This window comes from Ceratotherium simum, chromosome 18 (genome assembly GCF_057802395.1).
Source record: "Ceratotherium simum simum isolate JZ-2026a chromosome 18, ASM5780239v1, whole genome shotgun sequence".
Lineage (NCBI taxonomy): Eukaryota > Metazoa > Chordata > Mammalia > Perissodactyla > Rhinocerotidae > Ceratotherium > Ceratotherium simum.
The window spans coordinates 104,776-129,439 of NC_141917.1; the positions used below are offsets into that span (position 1 = coordinate 104,776).

At 56.5% G+C, this 24,664-nt stretch overlaps 2 protein-coding genes across 4 annotated transcripts in view; both read left to right on the forward strand.

The window, feature by feature from the left end:
• The window catches only part of PLEKHG4B (pleckstrin homology and RhoGEF domain containing G4B), an 84,006-nt gene extending 73,638 nt beyond the window's left edge, over positions 1–10,368 (forward strand). Inside the window, exons 20-23 of one of the 3 annotated variants that reach the window (XM_087443063.1) lie at positions 3,156–3,272; positions 3,478–3,738; positions 6,593–6,747; positions 9,472–10,368. In XM_087443063.1, coding sequence (XP_087299189.1) covers positions 3,156–3,272; positions 3,478–3,738; positions 6,593–6,747; positions 9,472–9,477 — 539 coding nt within the window. In that variant the 3' untranslated portion in view covers positions 9,478–10,368. Of the gene's footprint in view, positions 1–3,155; positions 3,273–3,477; positions 3,739–3,887; positions 5,131–6,592 lie in introns of those variants that run through there. The other 2 variants (XM_087443062.1, XM_087443064.1) reach the window with 2 other exon arrangements.
• Positions 10,369–12,812: 2,444 nt separating this feature from the next.
• LRRC14B (leucine rich repeat containing 14B) lies at positions 12,813–17,785 on the forward strand. Its single transcript, XM_014795019.2, has 2 exons — positions 12,813–13,702; positions 17,140–17,785. Exons 1-2 carry the CDS (start codon positions 12,813–12,815, stop codon positions 17,783–17,785), a joined length of 1,536 nt encoding a protein of 511 aa, XP_014650505.1.
• The last annotated feature ends 6,879 nt before the right edge of the window (positions 17,786–24,664 follow it).

Genomic DNA, 24,664 nt, shown 5'->3' on the forward strand with positions numbered 1-24,664 from the left:
CCTCTCCTCCGTGAAGTACCTCGTCCCTGCTGCCAGGACCCTCGGGTTTCCTCCTCCTTGATGTCTGCCCCTCGGTCTCTCCTCTCCTCTGATTTCGTCACTGTGGCGCCTCTGTCTACACTCACAAGGTGGCAGTTCATCCAGTCTGGCTGCTACAAATGCCATCTTCATAGTGACCCCTCCAAGACGGCCGTCCTGCTGGCAACTCTGACCCCCTAAGTCTGAGAAACCCTGAGGGCTGTAATGTCTGAACATCCAAACACGACTTCCTGGCCCCTCAGCGGCTGCCATCCTGGCCAGAGCCTTAACTTGTCACCAGAGATGCTGCACAGCTTCCCCACTGCCACCTCCTTCAAGATGTAGACCCCCATGCACATGTACATGTGCACACACAAACACATGTACACACACAGACAGGTGCACACAGACACGTGCATACACAGAGACATGTGCATTCACACACAGACATGCACACACAGACACATGCATACACAGACATGTGCACACACAGAGACACATGCACACACACAGACGTGCACACAGAGACCTGCACACACACACATGTGCATTCACACACAGACATGTGCACACACAGACACATGCACACACAGAGACACGTGCACACACAGACACGTGCACACATGGGGACAGCCCAGTGGTGTAGCAGTTAAGTGCACACACTCTGCTGCAGCGGCCCGGGGTTCGAAGGTTCAGATCCCGGGCATGCACCGACACACTGCTTGTCAAGCCATGCTGTGGCAGCGTCCCATATAAAATAGAGGAAGGTGGCCATGGATGTTAGCCCAGGGCCAGCCTTCCTCAGCAAAAAAGAGGAGGCTTTGCATTGGATGTTAGCTCAGGGCTGGTCTTCCTCACACACACAAAAAAAACACCTGCACACACACAGACGTGCACACAGAAAGACACGTGTATTCACAGACAGACATGTGCACGCACAGACGTGCACACACAGACACATGCACACACAGACACATGCACACACAGACGTGGGCACACAGAAAAACGTGCATTCACACAGATGTGCACACAGACACGTGCACACACAGAGACATGCACACACAGACGTGCACACAGAAAGACACATGAATTCACACACAGGCATGTGCACACACAGATGTGCACACACAGACAGGTGCACACAGAAAGACACATGCATTCATACAGAGACACGTGCACACACAGAGACACATGCACACACAGACATGTGCACACAGAAAGACACGTGGATTCACACACAGACGTGCACTCACACAGACGTGCACACACAGACACATGCACATGTAACAGAGTGAAAAGGGGCTCCTTCTGCTCGCCACAATCTGGTGTCAATCGATTGTGAACGAGTCGGTTGTTGAGAAAGGAAAGTTTATATGATTAGCTAGGATAATCTAAAGATGGCAGACTAGTGTCCTAAAGAACCATCTTAAAATCACACAGAATCGTGAGGCAGTTATATAGGGGAAATGGACAGGGAAGGAGGGGGTTTAGGGACATTAACCATCTGGTGTGATAAACTTTAAGGCACCAAATTATCTCTTTCTTCTGTCATTTGTGACAGGTACCAATGCAGAATTTTTCTTTCTGGAGGTCATCATGTTCCTGGGGAACTCAAAAAACAAAGTTATCATCTTATCACAGCTGGGAGGTATACATAAGCAAGAGTCATAGAACTAGAAGATCGTGTATTTTGCAAAAGTGAAAGCTGCTTAATCATCTAGGCTACAGGAAGGCCAGAGTGCATTCTCAGAGACTAGTGAGTCAGGGTCCCAGTTACAGGATCGCTTCCTTTCCCTAAGATGGCTTCCCTCATGCTAAGCTAAGGTCTAGCTGTTACACACACATAGTCACGTGCACACACAGAGACACATGCATGCACACACACAGATACCTGCACACACAGACACGTGCACACACAGAGACACATGCACATGCACAGACATGCACACACAGAGACACATGCATGCACACACACAGATACCTGCACACACAGACACGTGCACACACACAGATACATGCACAGAGACACATGCATGCACATGCACACAGACATGCATACACAGACACGTGCACACACAGACACATACATGCACACACAGGCATGTGCACACACAGTCACGTGCAAACAGAGATACATGCATGCACACAGATACACAAGCACACACACAGATACATGCACACACAGAGATACGTGCACACACAGATACATGCATGCACACACACAGACATGGGTACACCGACACATGCACACACACGGATACATGCACACACAGAGACACATGCATGCACATGCACACAGACATGCATACACAGACACGTGCGCACACAGACATATACATACAGGCACATACATGCACACACAGGCATGTGCACACAGTCGTGGAAACACAGAGATGCATGCACACAGAGATGTGCACACACAGATACAGGCATGCATGTATACACACAGACATGCATACATACGCACACACACATGCATGTACACGGCAACTTTGCTCAGGATGCCCAGTGGCATCCTGAGGGGACCCTCAGTCCCCTTGGAGTGGAGCCAGCCTTTACGAGGAGCAGGAAGCCCACATGGCCTGGTACCTGTCCCCCTCCCGGGTCACTTCTGCTCCTGCTCCTCCCTTACCATCCCCCCACCAACTATAATTATTATTTTTTTTCTTTGCTTGGTTTTACTAAGGATTAATTCACTCTCAAACTCTCACTCTATGCTTAGACCTCCTCTCTGTATTCAAAGACACGCAGACATCTGTCAGTTTGTCTTTCTTGTGGCCACGCCTCTCCTGGAGGCCTCTCTCGCTCACTCCAAGCTGGGCCGGGTGCACAGCCCACCTGCCTGCATCAGCAGACAGGGACCCTCCCTCCTTCCCTGGCTGGACACTCAGTTTCCAAGGTCCCATGTCTTCCTTTTTCTTGGTCCACTCCCTTGGGCTCCCTGAAGGAGGCCACTGTGAGGCCAGATCAGATGCGTGTGCTGAAATGGGGGCCCAGCACACCCGGGGACGCGGGGCTGGGCCAGGCCCTGACATGCTCCTGGTTTGGACTGACGGTGTCAGGGGTGCAGAGCGTCGTCAGGGGTGGCATCAAACCAAGGAGAAGCTTGGAAAACTGTCTACATTCTTCTATTTTAGAACTCAGAAGGCAGGAAATGGTGTCTATGGGGATGGGCGACAAACCGTTCGTGGACATCAAGCCCAGCGACGCGGCCATAAATGACCGGGCGATCGATTACATCATGCAGGGAACAGGTAACACAGCCCCGGCCCTCGCCTGCACTCTGCCCTGCCTGGAGTGCATCACGGGCCGTGTGGGCCCGCATGGCAGGCTGGACAGGTGGCAGCCACATGATGCCTGAGGAACCTGGTCAGTTTTCCAGACAGCCGTCTTGTCCTTGAATCTAGGCCACACTTTTGGAACAGAGGCCAGACCAACTTGCTTTCTGTCCCCTTCCAGGGTCACGAACCCGAGCGTCCATAGCTGTGCCCTCCTGTGACCACACCGCCCCCTTCAAGAGACCGCACTCCACCATCTCGGACAGCAGCACTTCCTCCTCCAGCAGCCAGGCCTCCTCTGCCCTGGGGCAGCCGACCCTGCACGTGTCCACCAGCCTGGCCCACCGGGGCCTGCTGAGCCCTACCCTCTGCCCCTGGCCGTGCGATATCAGCACCTGTATAGAGGAGGACAAGCTGGAGACAGGGAGCCAGCCTTCCACACGTGAGTGCATGTTCGTGCTGGAGCAGCGCACGCTCCAGCCCCGGCAGCGGGTTTGGGTGGGGGAAACAGTTCACATGTTCGTCTGTTTCATTTGATTTAATATACTTTCAAAAGTTTTCAAACAAATTAGAATTTTTCTTTTATTGAAGAAAAAGCTTCCACTTCCAGCCAAGATGAGGTAGCAAGGAACAGATTTACAACAAACCGACAAAATACATGAAACGAAAGATTTCAAGACACAGGACATCCGGCTACAAAGGGCCGTGACCCTGAGAGACAGGGAGATGATTCCGCCTCGAGGGTTCCCAGGCCACGGTGCAGGGAGCCCAGTGACCCCCGAGTGGGGAAGACCAAGACAGTGGGTTTGCAGGGCGGAGTAGGAGAGAGCTGAGCAGCGAGAGGCCGCTGACAGATGGGTGCCCCAGAGTCCAGCACAGTACTGGTCAGCACAGCGTGTGAGGAGGCCACGCAGGGCCGGGAAACCTCTGAGAGGCTGGAACGCTCCTGCACACTCACCTGCCTGCTGTCCCCAAAGCCAGATGGGGACGCTCACGATCCCCGGGCCATGGGGCGAGGCCTCAGCAGGGCCTGCCTCAGGAGGAAGGAGTGACCAGACAGGACGCTGCTCCTGACGCACCACCTGGTTGTGACAGCAAGACCCGAGAGCGTCACACGGTCTCCAGGCAACCTGGCCACGTCCCAGAACAGAGCCCCCACACCCGACAAGGTGGATCCACAGCTGGCCTCCCACCAGAGCACCTGCAGCACAGAGGGAGGAGACATACACACGATGAGAGGAAATGAGTCAGATGGGGCAGAACCAGCGAGGGAGAGAAGGGAGGACGGCGGCCGGTGTTGTCGGAAACACCGCAGGTGAGGGCAGTGCGCGGCATCTCTAGGGACTTAAATGGAAACTGTCAAAACAGAATTCATAGCCAACAGAACATCTTTCAAAAACAGTGAAATAAAGACATGTTCGTACATAGCAAAGCTAAAACATTTCATGACCAGCAGACCTGAAATGTTGAAGGACGGCCTTCAGGGAGAAGGAAAAGGATGCTGCGTGTCTAGAAAGGAGGTCCACGGGGCACGTGCAGGTTTCCTCTTCTGTTCACGTCTCTGTGGAGGGTAACTGGCCGCTCAAACCGGGCAGTGTGAAGACAGCACTGATGCCCTCGAGGCCTGTGTGCGAGGCCCACGCTCGGCCAGAGGGACTCGCTGTCCTGAGGCTTCATGGGGAAACGATGTCACATGAAGGTAGATTATGGTGCACTACATATAGATTATAAACCCAAAACCACCTGAGATAACAAACGGAAGAGTTACAGCTAATACGCCAACAAAGGAGATAAAATGGAGTCATAAGGAACACTCAGTCCAAAAGAAGTAGACGAGGAGGGGGAGGGGACAGAAAGAGGGCCCAGGAGGCAGAGGGGACAGACAGAGGGCCCAGGAGGGGGAGGGGACAGACAGAGGGCCCAGGAGGGGGAGGGGACAGACAGAGGGCCCAGGAGGAGGAGCAGCCTGGACTCGCCCGGTCAGTTCGCACTGCAGTGTGGAAACGGGCACAAGGGGTGCGTGAGCGACACACGTGTGCTCTCCTGACCACGGGCACACGCGTGTCACGGTACATGGAGGGCACGCCGGTGTGTGTGTGTTCACTGCTGTCAGATTGCACACTTCAGAGATGTGCAGTTTACTGTACATCACTGACATCCCAGCGAAGCAGCATCTTGTGAAAGTGCCAGCCAGCACACACTCCCGCGAGGAGCAAGGGGACATTGTTGGCGGAGCTCACGCTGGTTTTGGCCACCTCAGCGGCCTGCGTGTGTAGACCGCAGGTCTCAGCTTTCCTCAGCTCGGCGAGGTCTCCTGGAGAAACCCCCTCCACAGCCCCAGTGCGGCCCGTCCTTGGGGCCACACCACCTGGGACAAGAGTCCTCTGGAGCCCAAAATGTGCTACTGCCACCATGAAAACATGTCTGTGTGTGCTGCCACCAGCCACCGTCTCTGCACCTGACACCTGCAGGGGAGCCCAGGTGGGCCAGGTACTTCTGGGACCTGCTCAGAAGAGGCAGCAGCCACTGCACGGGAAGCACACTGGGGACATGCCCAGCAGCATGGCCAGCCCAGAGCAACTGCACTCTCCAGCACCGGAGCCAGGATGTAAGGACGAAGTGGAGGGCTATGTTGGAGGGCTCAGCTCGGCCGCCTCAGCTCGGGGCAGAAACAACACTCTTGACTACTCCAAAGAAGCGTGTGGGGAAAGCCACCCGCCCGCCACACGGGAGGTTGTGACTGTGCCCACACGGGGCCCAGAGTGCAGGTCCCCGCCATGGGATGCCACCCCACGGCCTGGACCCTCGGCTGCGGCTCGGTCTGGGGTGATACAGGCCAGGCCCCCGACAGCTCCGCGGGAAGACCTCGGGGAGGCCATACGCCCACACCCGTCTTGTTCCAGCGTTTTGTTTCGGGCGTGTGGCCCTTCTTTGGCCTCATTTTCTGTTTTTCCCCTTTGACGTGCACATCCCGGAGCCGCCTGTGTGAGCCGGAGGCTTCCTGCTGTGGAGACTCCCTCCCGGTCCCGCGTCTACACTGGATCTGCTCTGATTTCAGACAAGCAGGTCAGGAAGCACTGGTCCATGAGCACAAGTGGTGTCTGACCTCCAGCAACGCCGTCCCTTCTGCTCTGACCCAGCCTCAGAGGTTGTCCCGTTATGAATCTGAACATTGAGCAGAAAACGCCTCATTCTCCATTTACAAGCCTCAGGGGCCCCTGAGCGCCCGGCACCGTAGGCAGGAGGGGCACGTGGTCGCGCTGGTGGCCTGGCCCTAACTCTGCTCCTCTTCCCAGGGATCAGGAGCTCTGTGTCTTCACAGTGCGCGTCGGGGGGCAGCGGCCCGGGCCTCCCTGGGGTGCTCTCTGATGAGGGCCTCCAGAGCGCCTCCCCCGCTCTTCCCAGGAGGGGCTCTCAGCCACAGCTCCACGGAGGCCAGTTCACCACGACCGTGAGTACCCCTCTTCTGAGAAGCCTTGGTGCTTGTGGGGGGTCATTGCCTACCCAAGTGATGCGGGGCTGCGGGACCACAGACCACCCCCACACACACCCCCGACCCCCTGTCGTGGGTCACTCTGCATGTGAATTGGCTCCCCACCCCCACCACAGCGCCAGGTGCCGGCAGCCTGGCTGTGAAACCCAAGGCCTGGCTCCGTCCCTGGGCGGTTCCCAGTCACTTAGTGAGGGAGACTCACGGGCCTCTCGGCCGCCTAGATTCTGCCCTCCATGCGGAGGCCTGCCCCTGTACCATCAGCACGTGCTGGTTCCAGGCTCAGTGGTGGCCCCCGACTCCGGGCCGGCCTGGAAGCCACCCTCCTTATCAGAAATCTCACAGTCCTGGGTGAAGGAGGGCTGCCGGTCAGCCAAGATGGTTCCTGAACCCGGTGAGGAGCAGGCTGGAACCCACCACTGCAGGACGAGGGTTGGGCTCCACCTAGAGGGGCCCTTCCAGGGAGGTTCACAGGCCCGAAATCCTGCCCTTCCCAGGGGTCGCATCCCTGGGCAAGTCGCAGTGTTTCCCCACATTGATGGGGCTGTCAGGAGGGCCTCGATATCTGCCCCAGCCTGTTGTAGGAAGGGCAAGAGACACAGACAGACACCGCCCTGGATGTACACACAAGGACATCCTCCCCTGAGAGGGAGGGACAGAGGTAACCAAGAAAAGAGGCTGATGGACAGGAACCACAAGTCACGTCTTTCAAAGAGACTTTCTTCTCCGGACGTGGCCCGGCCTGTGTGATCAGGTGGCCTTCGCCCACCCCAAGTGGTAGACACCGCCACTTCAGCAAGCTCGTCCCAGTTCGGAGAGCTGCCCTCAGTTCACCTCCCAGGCAGCATCAGAAGGGCAGGTCCGATTTTGAGGGTGTGCTGAGCTGAGTCTGGGGAGGAGGTCTTTAGTCCACGTGCCCGTGATCACTCTGACGACCAGTTATGCTGTTCTAATTAGTATTTCCCTCCCCTTTCGCCAGAACAAAACCCCTCATGTCTGAGGCTTCTGGACAGTGGTTTGACTGGCAGGCAAAACCCCCCATAAGTATCGGGCTTTCCCGGCTTCCCCCGACGTAAGAGGGGGATTCTCTCATTTACCATAACCCCTAAGGTGCTGGGCTGGCCGCCACCCAGGCTGCCTGACCATGTCTCTGCCTTGTTCCTGGTGCTTCCGAAGCTCAGGTGCATGGTGGGACATTAACAGCTCCCAGGAGGGGCGTATTGGCCAGGCGGGGCTGCTCCCTGCTCTCCTCATCCGCTGACTAACCTTCCTGGAGGTCTCGCCGCCTAAACCCTCCGGTAACCGGCATAGCCAAAAGGGCGGTGTGAGCTTATTTCTGAGAGCTCAGGCATTCCTCCAACAGGAGGGGGCTGAGCCCAGGGGGCTGGTGGAGACCACTCCCACCCACCCCAGCCTCCAGAGGCGCCCTCGAGAGCACCCCTCTGTCAGGAGCAGCTCCTGAGGGAACCGGTGCCCTTTCCTTTGGAGAACAGGGGCCTCCCTGACACCCACTCACACCTGCCCGCACCCTCGGCCTGGAGCTGGCCAGAGGGTGCTCTGAGGTCACCAGAGCTGCAGCACAGACCCTGCTGTGACGTCCAGTTACTTCCAATTTGCTGAAACATAAACCCTCTGGTAGCCGCCCAGTGGCGTTAGCAGCCCCTAATGAGGGAGGAAAGGAGGGAGGGCCTTGAGAAGGGCACAGCTGTCACCCAGGGGACCAGGCTGCATCCAGTGAGAAAACCCTTCTGCTCGCCGGATCGCCACAGCCAGGCTGTCACTCTCGCTTTCCCCGACTGGGTATGGGAATTCCCTGGGTGGGAGCCGCAGTCTGCCCACCTGGGCACGGCAGTCCCGCGTCTCCAGGAAGAGGCCCCGGCACTGCAGGTTCCTCGGGTGTGAGGCCACTTCCTTCACTGAGATCTCAGAGCCGGGACATTCTTGGGCAGGAGTGGGGAGGCACAAAGGAGCACCAGGAGACAACGGGGCAGCGGTGCCTCCGAGGGCCATGCCCCCCCACCAAATTCATGCAGGTTCAGGGGGCAGATTCGGGAGAATAAGCCCCAGCCCACCTGCTCCCTTCACCACCCGAAGCCAAGCCTGCACTGAGGGGCTTTAGCTGTGCTAGTAGGTCCGCGATCTAATTACAAATCTACATGTAAATGTGGATTCCTTGTGCCAGTCAGATAATGAGACTGTTCCACAAATCACGTTCGAAATCATCTAAGTGCTTTCAGTTCACAGGAGCGGCTGCTCATGAGACATACACACACTCATGTGGGATCAGAACAGCAAACAGAACTGACACATTTCAGGGCTGAAACCCTTGACCCATGCTCGCCCTCCGATGCCAGCTGACAGCTGTCTGGTGCCGCCCTCCTGGCTCTCGCGCTGCACGCTCCCTCGGGCCCCAGCCTGTGGAGCTCAGGGACTAGCAGAGTGTCTGCCACGCGGGAAGAAGCCCTGCAGAGGACGCTTCTTCCTGTTGCCCTGTTCTTGTCCTCATGTGGCCTCAACTGCTTCTTAGAAAGTATTCGTGTCTCTGAATCTGAGAGTGCCTGGCGGGTGTGAGGACCCTGGCAGTGCCTCCCAGACCAGGACACTGTGCCGTCACAGGCCTGGGGGCCAGGGGCCAGGTGGGTGAAGGCCCGGGATTGTGAGTGACAATGGTCGTTCTTTTGACAGCTGTGATGGGTCTGGATGAGATGCGGCTCCTCCAGGGAGAACCCCAGTCAGAGAGGCAGCTCGGCCCCACCTGGGCATGAGGTCTGGCAATGAAACTCAAGTTGGGGGGCTCCTGATGCTCCCCCAGCCATGGGCCACCCCGTCAGCACGCCCCTCTGGGCCTGGAAGTCACCTCGTCCTGGGCCCCCCCAACCTGGGCATTGCCAGGCCTCCCTCCATCCTGCCTTCGCAGCTCCTCTACCCCCATGCTGCCCTGAGCTCTGCCACACTCCAGAGGCCGCACTGAGGCCCAAGGTGGAAGCACGCGGACCCCCAGCTCCCAAGTGAAGGCAGGTGGGCGTGGGTGTCTCAGAGCAGGGTAAGCCCTCTGGGACTCTCTCTCCAGCCTCCAGGCAACTCGGGCCCGTGGGCAATGGTCCCCGGGGTGCCCCACCGAGGTGCCTCCGGACGCAGGGCCAGCCTTTTCCTTTTTAACAAGTTGTATGTAGGTGGCAGGAGTGGTACTCGCGTGAGGCTCAGGGGCCACTGCTTACCACCTGTGAGCCTGGACAAGCCACAGCCTGCTTCCCAGGGGGATCCCAGGTTGGGGGAGGGGCACAGCACCTGGGAGGTCCTGTCGGTGTGGGCAGTGCCTCGAGAGGACCACCCCTCACTAAGCAGAGCAGAATAATAATCATTTGGTGATCTGAGTGGACGCCAGACCTTTAACGAGCTTCCTGCCGCTGGCGTTCTCCCCCTGAGACCCTGTCCCCAGGCGGTGGCACCTACAACAGGACCAGTTAACATTCCCACACCTTTGGGACTGGCTGGCTGCTGTAAACTGTCTTCTGTGTTACTTTGTTTCAATGCTGACTTGCCCCAGACTTTAGGAACATAAATAAAGAGACCTGTTTTCTACCACGTGGTCACGCTTTATTACTTGGTCTACTTGTGTCCCAGCCATCACATGCATGCCTCACTCAGGGAGCCCAGCTCCTGCACCTGAGGGGACGTGGCCCTGGGCGGCAGGCTCACTCCGGGGTCCACGTCCACCTTGCCTGCCCTCGGGTGCTGTCAGGAGCGAAGTCCCACTGCCACCTCAGGCACACCCCCCACCTGCCTGTTTCTGCCACAGGAGTGCCTGCCTCCCCATCTGTCACCCTCCCTGGGGAGGCACAGCGGAAGCTCAGAGGGAACAGCGGGCGACGCGCCTGCGAGGGGGGACCGATGCGAGTTTGGTTGGTGGGGCTGGGTAGGCAGGCCCTGTGGGTACCTGTGGGCAGCAACCCCATCCCACACCCACCTGCCCACACACCCACACCTCCCACCCACACCTACCTGCACCCGACGCCCACACCCACACCTGCACCCCATACTCACACACACACGCACACCCCACACCTCACACACCACACCTGCATCCACATCCACATCCCACACCCCACACTTCACACCTCACACCCACACCCACACCAACATCTTACACCCACATCCACACCCCTCACCCCACACTCTACACCTCACATCCCTCACCCAACACCCACACCCCACAGCCCCACACTCCACACCTCACACGCACACCTACATGCACCCAACGCTCACACCCACATCTGCACCCCATAATCACACACGCACACACACCCCACACCTCACACACCACACCTGCACCCACACCCACATCCAACACCCACACCCCACACCTCATACACACACACCCCACATCCACATCCCACACCCCACAGCCAAACCACACCCACACCCACACCTCTCACCCCACACCCATACCTCACACCCCACACTCTCACCGCACACCCACACTCTCTCTTTCTCTGTCTCTCTACCTCTCTCTGTCTCTGTCTCTCTATCTCCCTCCCTCTGTCTCTCTATCTCTCTCTATCTCTGTCCCAGCCATCAACCTCCCAGACCAGTACTTGGTGGGGGGCGGGGCAGTTCAGGTCATTCAATAACCATTTAACACCATCAGTGCTGGGAGCTGCAGGGAGGAAGAACTTCTCTCCACCAGTCTTAGGTTCTCAGCTGGGGTTCTGTCACAAAAGACAGATTAACAAGAGAAAAGCATACAGATTTATTTAATGCAAGTTTTAGGTGACATGGGAGCCCTCATAAGGAAATGACCACGAGTGGGTAGGCCTAAGCATTTCTGTACTAAGTTGAGCAAAGAGATGCAATTGTGGAAAAGTACCTGAGACACTCGGAGAGGCTGAAGGCAGATGCGAGTTGTTACGGAGGTCTGTTTGTGCCTGACTCCCCACCCTGGTGGTGAGAACACTTCCTCCTCCTGCCCAGGAGGGCGACTTTTGGGTGGAGTTCCAGCTCCCACCTCTAGGAAGGAGAGAGGGCTCAGTGTCCTTCTCACCTGCTGCTGTTCAAACACCTTCAGCTCAAAATAATCCTTATACCAAAGCGGTGTATTCTGGGGTGGCATGTTCTGCCCCATCAGAGCGAACAGTCGTGCACCACGCCCTGGAGAGCATCCCATCTCACAGGACCCCCTCTTACCTGCAGCACTGCCTGCGCATGGGTCCTGGGGCTGCAGGTGGGGACACAGAGGCTCGGAGATGGTGGGCGACTGCCAAGAGAGCTGTGGGGGCGCTGAGGCCACCTCTCCTGGCCTGCAGTGAAGCCGGCCCACAAGGGACGAGCTGCGTGTCCTCCTAGCTCGCTCCGGCCACGGCTCCCTCCTGTGGACAGTGGGGAGGCGACAGCTAGCCCTGGGTCCTCGAGGAGGATGAAAGAAGAGAAGGGACAAGTAAAAGTGTCGCTGCCTCATGTGTCCGGCATCATTTGTCTTTTTTTAAAATCAGGAAACGGTTTTCAAAGATGCCCACCTGCATTCCTGGTGCCACCCCATTCCTGGTGCCATCACTCCCAGACATAAGGCAAGGAGGGACTCCGGCCCCCAGGGACCCTGTGGAAAGGTTTGTCAGCCCAGGGGCGACCTCATTCTCTGCTCCTCTGACTGTGGGACGGGCCCAGGGCTATGTGCTCCACCCGAGGAGGCTGCCCCCAGGACGGGCTTCCTTCCGCCCCCAGCACAGGAGACCCCTGCAGTAGGCATGGGCGGCACTTTTCAGGGGCCCCGGCCCCCCTGAGCCAAGCACTCAGGCAGCTCTGCTTTCTCCAGCTGAGGCCCATGAGGACAGGCCGCCACCAGACGCCTCCACAGCTAGAGCCAAACAGGCGCCTAGGATCAAAATAGCCGTCAGATGACCGCAGGGCTGGCTCGCCACATTCTGCTCATCACAGCTGCAGCTAAAAATAGCAAGAAGGGCTCACATCTTTGGGAGAATCACAGGAAAGCTCCCTCCTGCCTTCAGCCTTCCACTGAGCGGGCGGGCACAATGTGGTCGCTACGCTTCATTTCTGCTCAGGCCCTGGTGTCGCAGCCCCGGGTGGCCCGGCAGAGCCTGGAGGGTGTGGCCCACAACCTCTACCCGCTCCTGTTCAAAGCCAGCTACCTGCTGGAGCAGGCGGAGGTGATCCGCGTTCTGCTGGAGTGCTGGCCGCTGGAGGAGTGCCGGCTGGGCGCCCTGCTGGGGCCGAGCGCAGACCACCCTGACGACCTACGGGACCGGGCCTGCAGGGCCTGCCTGGAGGCCTGTGTGCGGGGCCTTGCGGACCACGTGCTCCGGGATGGGGGCCGGCGGCGACTGCGGGTGGCCGACCTCACAGGCGTCCGAGATGTGCAGGTGCAGCGGTGCCCCTGCGGGAGGGCGCTGGGCAGGTGGGGCCGCACCGAGCTGCTGGCCAGGACCTGCTGTGAGCTGCAGGCAGAGCCCCGTGGGGCCCGGCACCCCATCGAGGTCCTCACAGACCTCTTTGTCACCGAGGGCAACTTCGAGGTGGTGGTGCGGGCCCTGGGCCCACCGCGGCCCGCCCCACTGCGAGTGCACTGCCTCTCCTTCCGGGCGGACAGCCTGGGCCCCAGCCAGCTCCTGCACGTGCTGCGTCTGGCTGGGCCGGGCGAGCTGCGCAGGCTGGATGTGGTGCATAACGTGCGGCTGCATGCTGGCCACGTGCAGCAGCTGCTGGCCCAGGTGGGCTTCCCCCGGCTCATCTCGCTCACCCTGCCCGCCAAGGCCTTCGACGTGCCCCCCGCCTGCACCCTCGCCCCTAGTGGTGAGGACCCCTTCCTCACCTCCATCGCCTGGGAGCTTAGCCAGATGACCCAGCTCACAGAGCTGAGCGTGGCCTTCTCCACACTGACTGGGAAGATCCAGACACTGCTCGGGTGAGTCTGGGGTGACCAGATGGAGGGCAGGGTGGGGCAAGAGCAGTCTGCTCACAGCCCCTCCAGCCGGGTCAGGGCAACATGGGGCCCTCTCGGGGCCAGGCTGAAGATGCACTGAGGGCCGGTCAAAGGGGACCTAATCACTTACAAGGCCACAAGCCCCTGCTCCCCTCAGCCTTTGCTCCATGCCCGGCCCGGAGCAGCAGGAGGGGACGGACAGAGCGGGAGGTGACGCAGCAGGGGTTGGTGCCATGTGTAACCTGGGAGCGTTGAGAGAACTCGGTAGACTGTGTTCAGTTAGTGAGCAAGAGAGAAAATTACTAATTAGCAAACCAACAACACGAGGTAACCTCATTACACTGCATTAACTGACTGAGGTTGTATAACAAGTCACCCCAACACTGGGGCTGAACACCACAAGCCTCCAGTTGGGAGCAGTGCAGTTTGGGTCCAGGGTGTCACTGGGCTGTAGGCCTGAAGGACGGGACAGCGGGCGATCTGCTTCCAAGTTCATGCTCGTGGCTGTTGGCAGTGGCTGGGCTCTGCGCTATGTGGGCCTCTCCTCAGGCCTCACGACACGGCCGCTGCTCAGAGAACCAGAGAGCGCCACAGATGGAAGCCACAGTCTTTTGTCACCTACTCTCAAGAGTGACATGTCACCGCTTCTGCTGTACTGTGCTGGTTGGGAGCCAGTCACCAGGCAACGGGAGGTCACCAACGGGGGCTGGAGCCCCAGAAGGGCCCTGGGGTCACTTTGTCAGTCACCAGCTAAGAATGTACTTATAAAAATTTATAGAAAAGTATCCTTATTTCTTGAGCCAGTGAGCGTGAAGATGTGTTTTCTAGTTGAGGGAGGCCTTGGCTTACAGGTGTTTCTCTTTTATACGAAGGAAACCCAGAAGCTACCGGCCCCAGCTGGCCCCAGAGAGCACCCTGGCTCCCCTAGGTCCCCCGTCCCTGCTCCTCCAGCCCAGGTCTGCCAGGAGAGGAATGGGGCTCCCTTCCTCTCGTTCCCCATGGCACCCCAACCTCCCGACAGGAAGGGTGGTCACTGAGCCCACATACAAATAAAACTCTGACATGGTGCCTGGCTCCCTGGGACCCTCAGGACAGTCCTGTATTTGGTGGCCTGGGTCCTCAGCCCAAATGTGCCTTTCCCACTGGAGGAATGTGCCCCACAAGCTCGACGGCCCACCACGAGCCTGGCAGGCTGTCTGGATAGCTCGGCCCCTACTGTGCTGTCCCATAGCCCATCACACTCTGAGCCACCAGTGGGCAGAGCCCCACGAGTATTTCAGTCGGGCTGGGAGGCGTGGGGTGGTGGGTGGTCAGGGAAGGCTCACTCTGAAGGTGACCTCTGAGCAGAGCCTGGGCACACTGAGCGGGCAGGCCACGCAACAGCCTGGGGAGAGCGTTCTAGGCGGGGGACCCTCAGGTGCAAAAGGCCCAAGCTGGGGATGTGGAAGGGTCAAGGGTCAGCAGGGAGAGGGTCGCGGTCAGCAGGGAGGGGTCAGGGGTCAGCAGGCAGGGCAGTGTAAGGGAGGGGCGTGGGGGAGGGGCTGCAGCTTTTGCTGAGCAAGCAGAGCACCTGGAGGTTCTGAGCAGGACAGCAGCGTGACCGGCTTCGTGTTTACATGGGTCACTCTGGCTCTTTGGCCCACCCAGCAGACCTGGATGGAGGGTGGAGAGAAGGGCAGATGGAGCGGGAAGATCCACTAGGAGGAGCCGGTCCCTCCAAGACCACCCAGGTTTGGTGATTGCCTCGGAGGGCTCAGCGTACAGCTATCCTCACGGCTGTGATAATGACACGAAAGGACACAAAGAAGGATCCAGCAGGGGAAAAGCGCGTGGGCGAGGTCTGGGGGAGGCAAGGCACGCGCCTCGGGAGCCCCCCCACCAGACCCACTTAACAGCCCAGCACAGAGTATGATGACAGCCCGCTACCAGGAAGCTCCTTAGGGACCCCGGCCTGGGGCGGCCGGGTTGGCGCCTCAGGGGGACGCACCAGGACTCCAGACCCCAGGAGGAAGCAGGTGCTCACGCTGAACCCCATTGTTTGTACAGTCTAGGGCCGGGGACCACCCCTCCCCAAATCCAAGCTCCCCGACGCGGGCCTCCTGAGGTCAGCAGTCAGGCCTGCTCTGTTGACCCTTTTCCACACAGGAGGCCCCCACCGAGTCCAGATGTGAAAGGACTGTGGCGTGGACCAAATGTGAGCAGTGCAGGTGGTGAGGGGTGCTCAGCCTGGACCTGACGTGAGGGAGACCTGACAGGATTTCCTCGTGGATGCACGTGGACATGAGAGAAATGGAAAGAGAAACAACTGCCACAGTTCAGGGCCTGAGCAACTGCCAACTGCAGAGCTGGGTGAGGATGCAGAGAGCACGCTGTGGGTATACACCAGGCGCTCAGCTGTGCAGGGCTGTGGGTAGACACCAGGTGCTCAGCTGTGCAGGGCTGTGGGTAGATGCCAGGCGCTCAGCTGTGCAGGTCTGTGGGGTAGACACCAGGCGCTCAGGGCAGACAGCAGAGAGTACATGTGCCAGAGATGAATGGGAGAGGCAGCCTCAGCAGGAAGAAGGGTGGGGACAGCGAGCAGGACCCTGCACACCCTCTTGCGCTCAGCACTCAGCCAGGTGACGCTGGACCCAGGCCCAGCATCCCCGGAGGGGAGGGTGGGCCCAGAACATGCATTTCTCACAAGTTCCCTGGTGCGAGTGCTGTTTCTGACTTGGAGAACCACAGACCAGAGCAGGGCCTCACCAAGCTGTGGATTTACCGATGTGGGGCCGCCGACACCACCTACATCCAACACGGGAGGGTCTCCTAGTTTCCAGGCAGTGCTGAAGCCCGACTACACGGCTCCAAGGACTCTCAGCCCTGAAACTGTGTGGGCTGCAGCTCTTCATCCAGAGGGAAACTGGGTGTCTCTCTTCCTGCCGATTCACGCATCTCGATGCCCCGCCACCAGCACGAGCCCCAACGTGCTCTGCTCACCTCCTACTCAATTCACAGTGGTTGTTGACAAAACAGATTTATCATTTCAGGAGCTGAGGACAGAGGCCAGACCTGTCTTTGGGTAAAGTTAATTCTTCACCACAAGCGGCCACACGGGCTGTCTCGATGACTCAGCTCTGTAGTGCAGCCCAGAGCAGCCACAGCCACCCCAAAGCAGGACGTAAATGAGTGAGTGTGGCTGCGTTCCAATAACGCTTTATTTATAGATGCTGAAACTTGAATTTCATACAATTTTCACATCACGAAGTATTATTCTTCTTTCGATTTGTTCAACTATTTACAAATGTAAAAACCATTTTAGCTCTCGGGCTGAATGAAATCAGGCTGCAGTCTGCTGACCCCTGAGATAAATCATCTTAAATCCCCTCAGAGCTCCCCGCCAGCACCGCCTCTTACCTGTGCTGTTTTCTGCCCTGCAGCCCCCTAAGGACCCCGCTGAGAGTGCTGGACCTGGCCCACTGCTCCCTGAACCACGCAGATATGGCCTTCTTGGCCAACAGCACCCATGCCGCCCACCTGGAGGTGCTGGACCTCAGTGGGCACAGCTTGGTCAGCCTGTTCCCCTCCACCTTCTTCAGGCTGCTGGGCCGGGCTGCCCAGACACTGAGGGTCCTCACCCTGGAGGAGTGCAGCATCGAAGACGGCCATGTGAGCACGCTGATCCTAGCCCTGAGCCCATGCCGCGAGCTCCGCGAGCTCCGGTTCCTGGGGAACCCGCTGTCGGCCCGTGCCCTGAGGCGCCTCTTCGTGGCTCTCGGCGAGCTCCCCAAGCTGCAGTGTGTGGAGTTTCCGGTGCCCAAGGACTGCTTCCCCGAGGGTGCCGCCTACCCCCAGGACGAGCTGGCCATGTCCAAATTCGACCAGCAGAAATATGACATGATTGCCGAGGACCTGCGTGCGGTGCTGCTGCGGGCCGGCCGGGACGACATCCAGGTCTCCACGCCCCTCTTTGGAAGTTTCGACCCAGACATTCAAGAAACAAGCAATGAACTTGGAACTTTCTTGTTGCAAGCTTTCAAAACTGCTCTAGAAAACTTTTCCAGAGCCCTGAAACAAATAGAGTAGGCCCTGAAACGGGCCACAGCGGCTCCTGCATTTCAGCTGCTCTGTGCCCTGGGCATCCCCTGGGTCGCAGGCTCCGGCCGAGCATTCGCATTCCTCAGCGCCACCATCCAAAGCATTTCTTAGTGACAGTTGTAGGTGGCACCGGCCAGGCACTATAGAGGAGGACGCGCTGGATTTCAGGAGAGGCGACACGAGGCCACTTTAGTGTCACCACGGCGGCGATCCTGGAGCGGGAAATGCCCAGGGGTGGGCAGAAGCCCGCCACAGTGGTGGAGAGCAGAGGGGCACTCGGGAACCGAGGGCGGCTGTCTTGGCCATGACAGGTGGGGGGCTGCATGAGAGGTGCAGGCTGAGGGAGGAGGGTGGGGAGCGGGACATCGCCAGCCTGAGCGGGAGGAAGCGCAAGAACCTGTCACAGGACAGTGGCTCCAGAGGGTGCAGGAGGCCAGCACGTCCGCCCCCTCATGACTCGGTTGTCTGCAATGCTGACGTCTGTCTGAATATTTACAGGCTGCAGTCCAGCATGGAACGTGCGCTTCCGTTAATGGCTTCTGTCTGCTTTCAGAGGGCGTGAGCAGCAGGCTTGGCTCTGCTGGTGCAGACTGAGCCCCAGAGCGCAGGTGGCTTCTCCAGTTAAAGAACCCAAGGGGCTCCTGGGGGGGGGGGTCACGAAGGGGACTCAGTGACCGGATGACCCCCACCCCTCTGCCGCCCTCCTGTTTCCCACCTCCACTGGATCTAGGCCCCAGGGGCCAAGGGGAGCTCCCGTGGGTGGTTATTTGAGTCCTGGCGCTTGAGAAGCAGCTAATCATGACACTTGGACTTGGTTTTACCAAGATCTGACTTGTGCAAAGGGCTGAGTATTAGGATGATTAAATACTAATAAAACAGAAATGTGGCTTATTCAGATGTGGTTTTAATTTCAATGCAATTCAGAATTTTTAAAAGGATCTAAGAGTCTAAAAAATAAAACATTTTCTCAAGACAGAAGCTAGTACGTGATGTGGCCAAAACCTCCTCACGCCAAAACAATACGAGTGCTCGATGGGGGTTAGAATCCTTGTGTGAGCAGGCTCCGCCCTCTGGTCCAACTCCATGCTGCCCCTCCCCAGGTGTGTCTCCATCCCAGGTACTCTTGCCCCCCCCCCAGGTGTGTCTCCATCCCAGGTGCTCCTGTGTCACCCCCTCCCCCAGGTGTGTCTCTATCTCAGATGCTCCTGCCCCCTCCCCAGGTGTGTCTCATGCCTTTCTCCCCACAATGGAGTGAGGTGGCCTAGGGTGTGGGTCCCCAGAGTGAGAGCCATCTCAAGGCTCCATCTGCTGAAGAAGGCAGTAACCCCCCTCCTGGGTCTTTCAGGAAGAAGGACACCCACCAAGTGGCGGAAGCCTGGAGGCAAGTGGTGACCTGAAGCTCTCTGTGCTCATCGGATCTGCCCTCTGTGCCACCACCTTCACTGTTCTCTGCCGTCTCCTCAGATGCATCACGCTGGTGAAGTCACTGGAATCCTACTTCAGGCACATGGAGTTTGCTATTCCAAGAAGCTCTTGGAAAGAGAGTAGGCACAGGGCAAAGTTTTGAAATGATTTGATTCTAACTCTAAAGAGCAGAGTTGCTTGTGTCTGTGGAATTTTCTGGATGAGAGACATCCTCTGGGTGGCCAGCTGGGTAGGACCCCAGCATGTGAACGGCTGAGCCCGGTAGCTGTGGTAGAGAAGGGCCCAGGGATGCTGCGGTGACCTGGGACCCATGATTTGGGGCAGGGGCGGGCACACAGGTGTCTGCTGGTGGCGAATGTTCCCAACAGCCCCCTGCCCAGGCCCCTGAGGAACAACCCATTCTCATAAAGCCCAAGAGGCTGGGGGGCTCATTTGGAGCAATTTTGAAGCACGTGGAGCAGCCCAAGCAGCACTTATGCCCCCGGGCTGTCCTGGTGCATGAAATTTACTTGTTCCTGTGGACCTGCCGTGGCCCCAACCCTGAAAGTGCCCCTTCCAGCCACAATGGGTTTTCGTTGCACCTGCCCAGCACGAGATATGGAGGCTCTGACAATGCCTGATGTGATGGCGGCTGTGACTGTGGTTGCCGGTGCCTGCCAGGGCCCAGGGGCATCCCTGTGCTTTTCATGCTGCAGAGGGTGTGGCCCCCACACAAGGGCAAACTGTGGGGATAAGAAGACACTCTGGTGCCAAGTGTCAAGAGGTTGAGAATACATAGCAACTTGACCGGGGCGCCTCCTGGTGAAGCCTGGGGGCTTGTCGTGTGCCCAAATCCACCTGGTCTTCCCAGGGGCCACAGAGGTGAATCGAATGGGGACACGACGGGGACCATGATGGACACTGGGGGACCACCACCCAGGACATGGGGAACACTGTCTTTGCCTCCCCTAAGTCCTCTGCGGTGGACTAATCATTGCACTTCCTCCAGGAATTCAGCACTGCTTCCTGTTCACCTTCCTGGCAAGAGGGGTACAGACTCAGGGGCTTCCACTTCGTCTTTCCTACCTTAACGACTTGTTAAGGTCGTTGTTCCAGACAGTTCTTTCCAATTACACACTCAGAGACACCCCAGAGACCCGGTGGACCCTCTGGTGGTGGACGTGGCCAGAAGACCTGGAGACCTCAGCCTGCAGTTCTCGTCATCGCCAGCGCACTGTCTCTTTTCTTCTTATATAAGTTGAGCTACACTCTAGTCAGCTGTCATCTACTAGGTCCTAGGATCCCACCCTCTATCCATCGGCCACTGTGGCAGCTCCCCATGGGTCAAAGTGCTGTGCTTGTCACTCGGCTCTGGATGCATCGTAGCAGTTCCACTGCCTCGCCAGTCCCAAATCCTGTCAACCGGGACCCAATCCCACGGTACCACCCATGACCGTCAGCCCGGGCCTGCAGGCCTCAGCCACCACTGCGCTCGCCCGTGGCACCAGGGCCCCTTTCAAGCCAGGCACTGCTCAGCACCCTAGTGAGGGCAGCATTATCTGTCCTCACGTGGCAAATCTGCTCAACATCACGCCTCCAGGCAGCCGGAGCACTCACCCACGCACTGACTGTGGGCCACCCACGAGGAGCCAGCAGGTCCAGGCCCGGCCAGTGTCCTCGCCAGGACATCACAAATGGGCTGTACGTGAGTACCCACACAGTGGTATGTTCTGCCCCACCGGCCTCTCTTCTGCTATCCCTCTCCACTCCCCCAGAGACCCCAGGTCTGACCAGCACACAGGTCAGATCCTGCACTTCCTTCAAAGTGCAGCCATTTCCTCCTGCAGCAGGGACTCGACTTCACATAGACAGGCCACGAGGGGCTGAGCACCGCAGGTCGTCTCTGGAGGAGGTTGCCTGGGCTCGCACGAAGGGCTCATGTGAATCCGGGGTTCCAATTCCCAGGCTCACCACCAAATATCCCATCTGGGGCTCAGGACCCAATCCTCCACCTCTCGAGGCCCCGACTTTGGCCTGGGAGCCATCAAGGCTGTGGGCTCAGTCTTCCTTGCAGTCCATCACCCCGACAAGACCCTTGAGTTGCCTAAAGGTCTGCAGGAGATGCACTTCCTTCAGGGCTGCCTCTACAGCATGCCCTGAGTCAATGGTTGGCTTATGAAGCCTTGTATTCTTTTCCTCAAGATTTCCTGTGAGGTTAACAGAGGCCACACACCCTTGACTTTCCCTCTCTCATTCCACTCAAAGGCCACAGCACTGTAGAGCCCAGGGGTTTGCAACTGTGCCACACATGGAGTAGAACTGGGAAGACATAACGTTCAGGAGCTGTTCTTACCAGGAGACCCAAGAAGAGAAAGATGGTTTGCAGGGAAAAAAGATTAAAACAGATGTGCACAGAGATGAGGCCAAAAGATCATGACTCTGAGGTTCCTGATCTGTTTATCTGCCATTTCTGGTTCCTGAGAGCTGGCCTGCATTCTCCATTCTTGCCATGAGGTTCCACAAGACAGCCTTAAAATAAAGCCCCCGTTAACTGTCTAAGCTAACTTGAATTGATCTCTGTTGCTTCAACCAGAGTCTTAATGTATAGAGAAATAAAGCAGCTATCTTTGTCAGCCTTAGAACAGAGAGGATGGGGCTGGCCCCGTGGTGTAGTGGTTAAGTGCGCGTGCTCAGCTGCTGGCAGCCTGGGTTGATCCTGGGCATGCACCAAGGCACCGCTTGTCAGGCCATGCTGTGGCGGCATCCCACATAAAGTGGAGGAAGACGGGCACAGATGTTAGCCCAGGGCCAGTCTTCCTCAGCAAAAAGAGGAGGCACTGGCATGGACATTAGCTCAGGGCTGATCTTCCTCACAAAAAAAAAAACAACAGAGAGAGGAGCACTTTTGGCATTAGCCCACATAACCTACCTCAGGTATGCCAAAAGGACCTGGCTGCCCAGGGATCAGGGCAGATCCAACAAGCCCAGCTCTGTCTGCACAGCAGCGCTGTCCCTGTCACAGCTCAGTGGTCATCTATCTAGCCTCCAGAGATGAGCTGAAAGTTACACGAGGACCTGAGAGGATGCCATTTCCACTCACAACCCTCTCTCCACAGCACTCAGGATGCTGTCTAAGCTGGGTGGGTATCCCTTACACTCGGTCACAAGATTCCTGGAGCGGGCAGGCACTGCTTCTGATCGGAGTACACACAGTAGCTGAGCCTTTAACAGTTCACGTACGTTTATTATAGATTTGCGTACTAAGACAGTGGAAGTAACTAGAAAACCTTTTCTTCCCTTCTCCTTACTGTAAAGAGATGATCTTAGTACAGTCATCCACATCACGAAGTTTGTCAACGATGGACCGCATATACGATGGTGGTCCCATAAGATCAGCACCACAGAGCCTACATGTGTGGTAGGCTGTACCATCTAGGTTTGTGTAAATACATTCTGCAATGTTCACACCACGACGACATCACCTAACAACACATTTCTCAGAACGTATCCCATTGTTAAGCGATGCATGACCGTAAGCTATTCAGCAATCAGACTTTTTAAACAATCCAACACAGAAATACTCAGTTACATGTTTTAATTAGACATAACTTCTCTTTTCAAGAACACACAGGTTCTTTGGTGAAGTTTATTCCCTGCCACAACATGGTATCATTGGTGCAATGTTTGCAAAATTATTTTGTCATCGTGAAATCAACACTTTATCTGCCAGTCCATATATATAATATATATACACACACACAAGAAATATACATAAGAATAATATATCTATCTCTATGAATTTTAACAAAGGAAAAAAAGCATATTTACCAAATGAAGTGACCAGATTTACTTACAGAATTACTGCCTGCTTCTCGTTTTATTTTTGGAGCATCCAGGTCAACCCTGTGCCTTCTAACTTTATTCCAAAGTAAAGCACCCTGAAATAGGGACTCTCGGAGTAAACAAAATTAGCAAAATCTGATCCCCCCAAAGCCCTTCCTTTTCAAGCCTCTGCAACCTCATCCACAACCTGACATCCCCAAATCAACTAAAAACACAGCACAAAAGAGTCACTCCTTCTCCTCACTACTGTGGAGACCAGGCTCCCTGCAGGGACGGGACCTGTTCAGCAGGGCCCTCCTAGCAAGCACGCAGGTTCCTTTATCCTAGAGCTCGAGGTCTCAGGCACTGCAACCTTCAGGAAAGCAGCCAGGACAAAGGACATTTTACTTTCAAGTCTCTACAAATTCTGCATACACATCAAATAGCTCTTGGGCTCCTATTCTTTTTTCAGTTTTATACCACTTCAGTTCAGTAATGTTCCACTATAATCTCACTTTATTCAGGCATCTTTTGGCACGAGTGAAGTCATCAAATGGCCACAACATTGTGTAAACATTTCAAATCGAACTGAATGGATTTTAAAAAGACAGATGACATCAAATTGACACTCGATTAAACTTGCTAATGGAAGGCAACCATGCCATACAAATGCAATCTTGGCCTAATAACAATTTTCTGTAGAAAACTTGTTTTCCTAATTTTGCAGTTTTGGGCCAGTGTCTAAATTGATTTGAATCATCTAAACATATTTATCTAGCTTTAGAAGGAGGCTAGGCTGAGAGCATGGTGGACATTAGAAAATAGGATGGGGGCCGGCCCTGTGGCTTAGCAGTTAAGTGCACGCACTCCGCTACTGGGGGCCCAGGTTTAGATCCCGGGCGCGCACCGATGCACCATTTGTCTGGCCATGCTGAGGCGGCGTCCCACATACAGCAACTAGAAGGATGTGCAACTATGACATACAACTATCTACTGGGGCTTTGGGGAGAAAAAGGGGAGGGGGGGGAAAGAGGAGGATTGGCAATAGATGTTAGCTCAGGGCCAGTCTTCCTCAGCAAAAAGAGGAGGATTGGCATGGATGTTAGCTCAGGGCTGATGTTCCCCACAAAAAAAAAAGGAAAATAGGATGAGGATTAACAATTCACCTTGAAAATCATTCACCTTGAAATTCAGTTACTAAATGGCTACCTGGATTTTCTTCATTTTAAAGACAAAACAAAGAGAAAAGCATTAAGCAGTTTATCCAAGGACATGGCAAATCAGTCGAATGACAGGAACTAGAATATGCACCAGTCTTTAAGCAAGGGTGTAATCCACCATGAAATACAAATAACTAGAGAAACTTTTTAATCCAGATTTACTGGACGAAATTACTTTTGCTCAGATCAAGTGGTGGCAATACAGCTGAAAGATGACTTTATGAGCTATTGAAGAAAAGCATCAAACCTTTCTGAGCAGAGCAGAGGAGCTAAGAGCACGGAGCCTGGAGCAGAGCAGAGGAGCTAAGAGCACGGAGCCTGAGCAGAGCAGAGGAGCTAAGAGCACGGAGCCTGGAGCAAAGGGCCTACGTCCATCTTACAGAACTCACTTAAGCTCTGAGCCAGCTTCTTCGTCTCTAAA

Excerpts from the sequence above, each read along its gene's own strand:
- LRRC14B (XM_014795019.2), top strand. The coding sequence starts at position 12,813 with ATGTGGTCGCTACGCTTCATTTCTGCTCAGGCCCTGGTGTCGCAGCCC. Across the intron at positions 13,703-17,139 it reads AAGATCCAGACACTGCTCGG|CCCCCTAAGGACCCCGCTGA; the intron begins GTGAGTCTGGGG and ends TCTGCCCTGCAG.